This window comes from Alligator mississippiensis, chromosome 1 (assembly GCF_030867095.1).
Source record: "Alligator mississippiensis isolate rAllMis1 chromosome 1, rAllMis1, whole genome shotgun sequence".
In the NCBI taxonomy this organism is placed as follows: Eukaryota; Metazoa; Chordata; order Crocodylia; family Alligatoridae; genus Alligator; species Alligator mississippiensis.
In genome coordinates this window covers 412402689-412412367 of record NC_081824.1, presented here as the reverse complement: position 1 = coordinate 412412367, position 9679 = coordinate 412402689, and the positions used below count along the sequence as shown (strand labels likewise).

The 9679-nt window shown below is 45.9% G+C and overlaps 1 protein-coding gene across 3 annotated transcripts in view; it reads left to right on the top strand.

Annotated features, from left to right (window-relative positions):
• Nucleotides 1-2631: 2631 nt before the first annotated feature.
• The window catches only part of ESD (esterase D), a 29053-nt gene continuing 22005 nt past the window's right edge, over nt 2632-9679 (top strand). The window contains exons 1-2 of one of the 3 annotated variants that reach the window (XM_006258617.4): nt 2632-2739; nt 9223-9298. In XM_006258617.4, coding sequence (XP_006258679.1) covers nt 9231-9298 — 68 coding nt within the window. In that variant the 5' untranslated portion in view covers nt 2632-2739; nt 9223-9230. Of the gene's footprint in view, nt 2815-7202; nt 7280-9222; nt 9299-9679 lie in introns of those variants that run through there. The other 2 variants (XM_019500528.2, XM_014608388.3) reach the window with 2 other exon arrangements.

The window sequence follows — 9679 nt, the reverse complement described above, 5'->3', positions numbered from 1 at the left end:
GTTTCATAGTAGGTAGGGTCGGAAGGGACCTGAGCAGATCATCAAGTCTGACCTCCTGCCATGGGCAGGAAAGAATGCTGGGTTCCCAGCTAGATGTCTACCTAGCCTCCTTTTGAAAACCACAAAGGTAGGAGCGAGCAGCACTTCCCTTGGAAGTTCGTTCCAGATCCTAGCCGCCCTGACTGTGAAGTAGTGCCTCCTGATGTCTAGCCTGAATCTACTCTCTGTCAACTTATGGCCGTTATTCCTTGTTCCTCCCGGTAGTGCTCGGGGAAACAGGGACTCTCCCATTGCCTGCTGGTCCCCTTTGGTGAGTTTATAGATGACCACCAGATCCCCTCTCAACCTTCTCTTGTGGAGGCTGAACAGGTTCAGGTCCTGAAGCCTCCCCTTGTAGGGCCTGCCTTGCTGCCTCAGTTTCCCCAGTTCGCTGATGAACTGGGGTTTGGGGGAGGGGCGGGGCACTGGGGAGCTACCAATATGGATGCTGGGGAGAGGTGGGGGTGGGAGGGACCCAGGTATCTTGGCTGCCAGGGAACAAGAACTAGGTTTCGGGGTGGGGACTGGGGAGCTCGCAGTATGGGTATCAGGGAGAAGCTGGGGATGGGAAGGACCCAGGAGTCCTAGCTCCCTACTCCAAGAACTACCTCCAGCTACTTCAGTTTCCCCCCATTACCTGATGAACTGGGGTTGTGGGGGAACTGGGGATGGGGTGAGCCAGATGTCCTGACTTCTAGCTCTATAATTCCAAAAGCTATTGCCAGCTATTCCAGTTCTTCAGGGAACGAGGGAACTGGGATTGCAGGGGTGGTCGGGGGGTGGCATCGGGGAGCTCCCAGTATGGAGACTTATGGCAGCTGGGGATGGGAGGGACCCAAGTTTCCAGCTCCCTAAGAATGATGACTGTGGCAGGGGTGGGGGGTGGCAGCACCTGGTGGGTTAGAGCAGGGGAACCTGGATGCCTGCATTCTCTCCTGGCTTTGGGAAGATTGTGGGGCCTGGTGGGCTAGAGTTGGGGAGCCTGGATACCTGGGTCCTCTTCCAGCTCTTGGAGGGCATTGCTGGGGGAGTCGAAAGGGAGGTGCCGGGAGCCTGCATGCCTGTTTTCCCCCCAGCTCTGGTGGGATGTGGGATCTGCCAGCTGGCTGAATAAACATATGCACCCTGTCCCTGCCCTGGCACTAAGCCAGCTTGATTTGATTACAGTTCTGAATAAAACAGGGTCATGAGTACCCCATGGGGCCTGGGGTGGGGAGGTCTCCATTTGTCATAGATCTAGCCTTGACCACCCCCACAGAGGGGTGTGATATGAACTGGGAAAACTGAGGCCTAGGATGGTGACTTGGGAGTCTAGAAGGCTTGGAACCCAGGTATCTGGGCCCCTTCTCTCCAGACCACACTCTTCTCCCAGAGAAGCCAGGTGTCTGGGCTCGTGGCACCCTCTGCTCTAGCCCCCACACCAAGATGCTAGTAGGGGAGAGCTGGGAGAGAACCCAAGTGTCTGGGCTACCCTCCCCCTCTTTACTCCTCTCTAGAACCCCTTGTCCCAGAGAACCCAGGCATCTGGGCCCCTGTTTCTTACCCTGATGCCAATCCCCTCCCAGAGCTGGAACGGGATTGGCATGTTTTCACCCAGGCATCTGGTGCCCATTCCTCTGTCCGCTCTCTTACTGACAGAGAAAGTTGATTCCTTATTCCCAGGGTAGAAGGGGTGGGGGTTGGCAGTTGGCAGGATACTCAGAAAACAAACTTCAGGTCCAGCAGCGCTCTGCCCAGGCTTCTCCAGGAGAGTCTCCCAGTGACTAAGGTAGTGGCTTGGGGTGAGATTTGAGGCAGATTTTGCCTAATAATCTCATCCCAGACAGCTCCTCATTAGGCACTAGGAACATAATACACAGGCTGAGATGGGTTAGGAATCCCAGGAAATTAGGACTGGGACATCTACTCCAGCCCCCTGCTCAAAACAGGACCATCTGCAACTAGATGGTCCCTGCCAGAGTTTTGTCCAGACAGTCCTTAAAAACCTCCAAGGATTGTCAGGTCTCAAAAACCCAGGTTGGGTGGGGCACCCCCCTGCCCACAGCCCTCAGGAGAGTCCCCTGCAACGACTTGTGGTGACTTGTGGTGCGTGGGGGGGACCTGAAGCAGATTTTCCCCGACATCCCAGCCCATCAACCCAGCTCCATAGTCAGGGCAAGGGACTCAGTGTGATATACGATTTCCCCTGTGCGAGACACACACCTCAGCGAATACTCATTTTCGACAGGGCAGCTCAGTTTCCAGCCCGCCTCATTCAGGGCTGGCAGCCTGGCCTGGGGTGAAAAGCGACTCTGGAAAAGGGACTGGGAATCAGAGACCGACTTCTGCCTCGTTGCTGGGCGGGGGGAGGTTGTGCTCCCCTCGCAGGAGGAGACAGGGCAGGACAGGTCTCCTGCCTGTGCAGCGGGAGACCCCCGGGTGCAGCGCGTGTCGGCAGCCATCCGTACGAGACCAGACACCCGGCCCCACCCCCGCAATTGCCGGGGGGGAGCACTCCGAGCGGCGAGAAACGCCGGGCGCGTGCGCACACGTCAGCACCGCGGAGAGGGGACGAGGCTAAAACCCAATGGGGGGAAAGAACACACGCAGGCGAAGGGAGGCGGTTCCAGGCTCCCACCTATGAGAGGAAAGGGGCGGAGTCAAGCGGAGCTGCGCCTTCCGCGCTTTCAGCAGCTTTGGGAGCCGAGACCCCCGCTCCAGGTAAGCAGGAGCGGGGGAGCGGGGTTGGAATGTTACTGCGCCACACACTAGCCCCAGCCCCAGCCGAGGCGCGAGGTAAGGGCCTGCTAGCAGCTAGGCTGCTGCGCAGGCGCAGGGCCGGGGGGCGGGCTAACGAGGGTCATGAAGAAGGCGGGCGGAAGCGCGCTGTGTACGTGCTTGGGAATGTGCGCAAGCGCACGGCGGGATCCAACAGCCCTTATCCTCCAATCCAGAGTTAATTGGAGTTGGTTTCCGTTCCAGTTGTAATTGCCTTTGGGAGGTACCTGTGAAGAGCCGGCCTGCTTTTGAGTCCGCGCCTAAACTCATCAGCTCTTTGCCTTCCCTTGGGCAGCGCTGGGCGATGCCTCCTGTGTCTTGCCCCAGGGAACTTTCCGTGGACGTGTGAACGGCTGCACTTAGTCACGGGAGAAACTGGTTTCTCCTGGGCCGTTAGGAGCCGAAATGCTAGCCTGAGGGCGACGTTGTAGCCACGATGGTCCAGAAATGGTGTGAGAGGCAAGGGTTTCTCAGGGGGATCTTTTATTAACCAGCTCTCATGGGGAGAGGGTCACCACAAGCGTTTGAAGACAAGGCGTTCTCCCTCGGGTCTCTGACGACAGGAAGATCATCAGAAGTTGCTGTTCCTGGCGTGCAGTCAGCAGGGATCCTGGTTTTCTCTGATTTACAAAAAAACCAAACAAACCCAATTTTTGGATTAAAAAAAAGTAAGGCAAAATCAACATTTTTTCTGACATTAAAATGAAATGCTATTAATATATAGATATCTAGTGGTGTTTCATTTTAATCACGGAAAAATGTGGATTTTACGTTACTTTTTTTTTTTCATCCAGAAATTGGGGATTTTTTTTTTAATGGGAGAAAACCAGGGCTCCCTGGTCATCGGAGACCTGAGACCGAACATCTTGCTTTCAGAAGCTTGTTTTAACTCTTACGCGCTGCAGAGTTGGCCCAGTAAAAGAGATCGCCCTAAGAAATCCCTGCCTGGCAAAAAAGCTGTGTAAAGGATGAGGCTTGTACGAGAACAAATGAAAGGAAAAAGTGGGTGAGGAGCAAATTGAGGCTGAATATGTGAAGGTTTCTACCTGTGGGGAGGGTGAGGTTCTGGGGCAGCTCCCAGCAGGGAGTAGTAACCTGAGTAGTTTTAAGACGGAGGTTGGTAGGTTTATGAACATGTTCATAAGACAGTTGCCGTTAGTAGGAAAATGGATGTGATGACCCAGGAAGTCTCTAGTTCTTTTTGCCCAAGTGATTTGATCCAATCTTCCTGTTCCCAGAATGAACCTGCCTAGAAAGATACGGCGTTGTGCCCACAGCCTGTTCAGAGTACAGCAGCAGTCAAAAGACAAAGAAAAAAACCCAAGACTTTATGATGTGTAGGATTTGGGATGGCAACTGTGATAAAGCTTTGTAAACAGGTAGTTTACAAAGCCTTACTTGGCATACTCTGCGGTAGTAGTCAAGGCAGTGCAAAGACATGGAGAATCTCTTTTGTGAAAAGATAGTGACGAGATTGGAATTGCTTGCATGAGGAAATGAATCTGATAGGAAGACTCACAGTAAAAGTGTGTGACTCAGTATAAGAAATGGGAAGAGCAAAGGGGCAATCAGTTAAATCAAAAAGTGAGAAATTGGAAGCCAATAAAAGAAAATAATTTTCAGTCACACGTTAGGTTTATGGAGGACACTGCTATGCAAACTTCTTGAAGCGTGCAAGACTGAAAAGGGCATTGGTCATTTAAATTCTGTTTACCATGTTAAAAGATTAAATGAACCTAGAACAAGTGCTGAGAAGCTACTAGGATGATCAGGGAAATAGAGAGTCTATCATATAAGAAGAGATTAAAAGAGCTTGGCTTTTTTATTATTCATTAGATTTATATCCCACCCTATCTAGAAAAGCAGCAAAAAGGAAGGCTGAGAGGCAATAGAGTTCTTGTCTCTAAATACATCAGAGATCTAAAATGTCAGGGAGCAGGGAGAACTATTTAAGCTACATGGCACAAGGACTGAGTATATCCTGGCCATGAATAAATTCAGGCTGGAAGTTCAAAGTCTTCTAATTAGGGTTTTTGATAATTTCTCAGTCAGTAGAAGTACTGGAAGGAACAAACTCCCAGTTAAGCTTTATCTGAAGCATAACAGAGAGATTCTATGTTGTGGTTACCTGAAATAGCAGGGGACTCTGCTGTATGACCTAAAGAAATCCCTTCCAGTCAATAATATCAAGAATTATGATATTTAATGAGAACTTTTGAAAGATGTATTAAATTTCAAGTTTCAGCCATAAGTCGCCCATTAACTATCATCTTGGTCTCTAATATTTAATGTGTGGAGCAGTTTACTATGCATCTGCTTACTGTAGGATTCTTGCACTTCCTGAGATGCAAACTGTTACTGGATGATGCTGTCAGGGCCCTGCAACCTGTTCACATTAAAGCTAGATAGAAACCAACTATAGAGTTGTTGGACACTTTGGCTGGTTGGCTCTTTAGAGCTGGATAGTTGTTTTTATTGTGTGATAATTACTTTGCATGTGTGGCTGGTTTAAATCTAATGTGCAGTTAACCAGATAATTGTGTGATAATTACTTTGTAGTTGTGGCCTGTCTTACTTGGTATGAGTGGTTGATCTAAATTTATTGCACGATTGACCACTTAAATACATAATATATCTAAAGTGTAGCAGCAATTTTTTTAATAGAGCTACTGTCTTAAATAGGCCTGACTGACTGTAGCCATTTTAAAGCCCCAGATGGTTTAACTCCCCCCCCCCCGAGTTTCAAGGTTATCTTTAGTTCAGTATTTCTCTTGAGTAAATACATCAGAGATATAAAAGGCCAGGGAGAAATAGTTAAGCTAAATGACAATATTGGCACAAGAACAGTCTTGCCCCACAACTCCCTCCCCTTGTGCACAGCTGTATCCTCTCTGCCTTCTCTCCTGCACTCACCCCTACAGCTCTTCTGTCTCCAGAAGACCAGTCTCTTTCTCTCCTAATAGTTTCTCATCAGGATGACTGTAGTTTCCTTAATTGCCTTCCCCTTAATCTCTTCATCTCCCAGCTGCCAAGACTACCCTTTTCCCCCTTCCTTATTGATGGTATTGCCTAAGTGAATCTTTCCAGGAGGGAAACCAGTGTATCATTTTACAGAATATGCAACAGCCTCCTAACCCTTTCTCCATAAATCTTCCTGTTTGGTTCATCTGTTCTCTTTTTTTGTATTTCTTATGTTTTTGTCAATGCTGTAACTTTGTTTCTGTGCTTTCTTCAGTTGTATCTACAAGTCACTGATTTAACATGTCCACTTCCATTCCTACCAACTGAAATACTTCAAATTTCTCTCATTCTCCTAGACATGCACCTATTACAGAAACAAATGCAGTGCCATAGCAATGAAGTTTGGAGCCTGGGGCAAAGCCCATGGCGGCAGCCCACCCTCGCCCTGTGCGCAGATCTAGGGGGCACATGCCTCCTTTCCCCCCTCCCCCCGCAGCCCTCGACGCTTGCCTGGGAAGGCATGCAAAGGCGGGAACTGCCTTTCCCCCATCCCTGCACCCCTTTCCCCCCCCCCCAACCAAGTTGCTCATGGCTCTGTCCTGCACCCTGCCCCAGCTGGGCAACACCTGTTGGCGCCCCGTGGTTTCAGCACCCAGGGCAGTTGCCCTGCTCGCACCCTACCTCCCCACCCCCTGCCTTGCTATGGCTGAACAAATCCAGCTATTTTGAATCTCATCTTTCATTGCTAGCAAGATTTATCAGAAAATCATATGTAGAACAGACAAATCTGTACTGTTGATTCAGATTTCTGTGCTAATGTCAGATAGTTACCTACACAATAGTGCAGGGATAGGCAATGTTTTTTGGCCAGAGTGCCGAGAAAACCACAATGTCTACTTTGGAAGGTGCCAGAATGCCGACATGCTGGAGCCCGGAGCATCTTGTTTGCAGCCTTCTGGCTGCAGCTGGCCCATGGAGGCCAGTCTGCTTGCAGCAGGGCTTGCAGCCTCCCAGCTGCCTGCTGCGAGCACCTTGGGCTCCATGGCTCGCAGCAGCTGTTTAGAGCCCAGGCTGGTGGTGGTGTGCCAAGCAAAACGGCTTTGAGTGCCATGGCCGGCACACATGCCGGGGGTTGCTGACCCCTGCTGTAGTGTCTGCTTTGTTTAGCTTGAAAATTACTAGGGGGCACTGAAACTATTCAATAGAGACATAGGTGTCAATGGTAGAGAAGTTCTTCCTCAGCAGCAGTCTCTAAAATATTGTTTGCCTAATTCCTTTCTCCTACTCTTAGTTGGTTTTCCTTTTGTACTCCTTTTGAAGTCCTCTTTGGGAATTTTGCTTTATCAAAAACCATGTTATATTCCCTTTTTAGTCTTTTTTTTCAAAATATATATTGATTTAACTGCAGTTATGACATGAATTAATTTGCCTCTGTATATTTGTAGTTCTTTTTTTCTGCAGGATTGTGTCCTTTTATTTTACTAGATCTTGGTTTTGAACAAAGGTACAGACAATAAAGCAGGTAAAGACAAACAGCATTTCTTCATCTAACATAGAAAGTGTGGATTAAAAGTCTAACGGCCTTGGGCTACCAGTTCATTGAAAAGTCTCTAATTCACGGTGCATTATTGGGCTTCGTAAAGAAACTAAGGAACAAGTCTGGCTGCTACAAGGAAAAAAAGACAAACTGATTGAAAAACTACCACCCAGTGGGTTTCCTGACATAAACCTACAACACAGAAGGCTTGATGATGGATTATAAAATGTTATAAAGGTTATAAAATGCAGTTTTCTGATAAATTCATAGTAGATAACAAGTAAAGCCTTCATGTATCAGAATCAACATCTTTTTGATAACCTCATGGCACTGTTACATGCTGCAAAAGTGCATAACAAAAAGACTATTCCTGCCTAAAGAAATTACAAAGTATAAAATGAGATACTAGATCTACTGTACTCCACTTAGGTGCATACCAGATACATGCATAATTCACTTAACTTTATAACACATTGCCAGTCTTAATTTTGTTTCTTATTAATTACTCCCAATTTTCTTTTTTATTAGTTATTGTTGCATCAGTTATTCCCTTCTTTTGAGGCAGTTCAAAACCATATCTCTTGTTTTCCAAGGGAGTAACATAATTTGCTATCTGTAAGCTGTTCTGGGCTGGGGCTATTCTCAACCATTCTTGCTGAAGCTGTTCCACTATGAATAAGAGAATTAGTAATCTATTGGGCTAGGGGAAAAGATCAAAAGTTTACATGACTCGGGGCTTAGTAGGTAGGGCACTCACCTGGGAATCTTCCAGCTTTTGCTCTCAACTTTGTATTTTTTCAGTGATTGCTTAATATTAAATTTAATAAATATTCATGTAGAGCAAGTGCATAAGGTATTGATTTTAAAGGGATTTTCAATGGGAGTGAGGTGCCTACATACTTTAAATCTAGTTCTGAGTTTTCCCACATGAGTATTTCCAGACGCATGTCTAGAAATACCTTATGAACAAAATGAAGGCAAAGGTAAGGATATAATTGTATGGAGAAGTTTTTGGTATTTGTCAGGCTTTGAAGGTCATGTTTGACAAAACGGAAGAACGACAATGATGCCAAAATAGTAGATTTTAAATGGAAATTGTAAAAGTGGAGATCATTTGTGGATGCTGGAGAATAAACATGAGGGATGCTTACAGACATAACTCCTCTTTCCCCCACCACCCATAGCGCTTTACTTTAAACTTGATGTGCTGCTGCGCCAAGTTCCATGCATGCCCAGAAGAGGCATTGTATTAGCTGAACCCATCTTGGCCAGTATAGATCAGGTGCTTCAATGGCGCTTTTATGAAATAGCTGATTGAAATGGCTTTAGATAAAGGGGCCAAAAAGCCCCACTGAAGCGCCTGATTGATACAGCTGCTACGGAGCCAGGTACACCTAATACGCTGCTGCTGCTGGTAAAGCGCAATTTGTTTGTTTTTTAATATTTGTAAGCAGCTAAACTGACAGATGATGGGCAGGACCTCATCACAACAAGATGCTCAAACTTATGGCCAAAAGAATAAATGAGGAAGAGGTTTCATAGCTTCTGTTCACTTCTTTTGAAATCATTACTATTCTTGGTGATTTTTTTTTGATTTTTTTTTTTTTTTAAAGGCTTATCAAACTGCCACAAGTTCTATTATAGACCACTGCTGTTAAGCCTGAAAAGTTCTTGTAAGCTTAATATCTTTTTGTAAATATAGAAAACATTTCCATGATAATTTCATGGTAAAAATCAGCTCAATTGCTGTCGTTTACCTGAAAAATGACTATACAAAGTCATAAAGTTTGTTGGTTGGAGATGATTTGTTCTGAGAGCTTGCAATAAATAAATGCAAATGAAAAAAACCCAGTCCATTTGTGGAATCTTTATCTGCTACAAATGAAAACAATTTTATTGAAATGTAACTTGATTCTGTTTCTTAATAGCTAAGATTATGGCGCTGAAACAGATTTCCAGCAACAAGTGCTTTAATGGTTTTCAGAAGGTGTTTGAACATGACAGGTAAGCATTATAAGAGGCAGACGAGATTCCTTGGGTGAATTTGATATCTTTTATTAGACCAACCCAAATAGTTGGAGAATATTTATAAAGCATTATAAGGCACCTGAAAATGCAGTGCTAATTGAGTATCTCTGGTATCCATGCGTTCTGTATTTTCATAGTCTAAAGAAAATCACAAAAATAAAATATGGATATTAACAACAATTAAATATTTAATATGAAATGCATGTACTGATTTTTTTTCTTTAATCTTGTGCTTACTAATTGTTTTTATACATTTTAAAAATCTTAATAGCTTTATCCTAATGCTGTAAAGCAATTATAGAAAATGTAGCATTCCCAAAACTAAGCTGTATGCTGCTCTATTTGCAGCATAGAGAC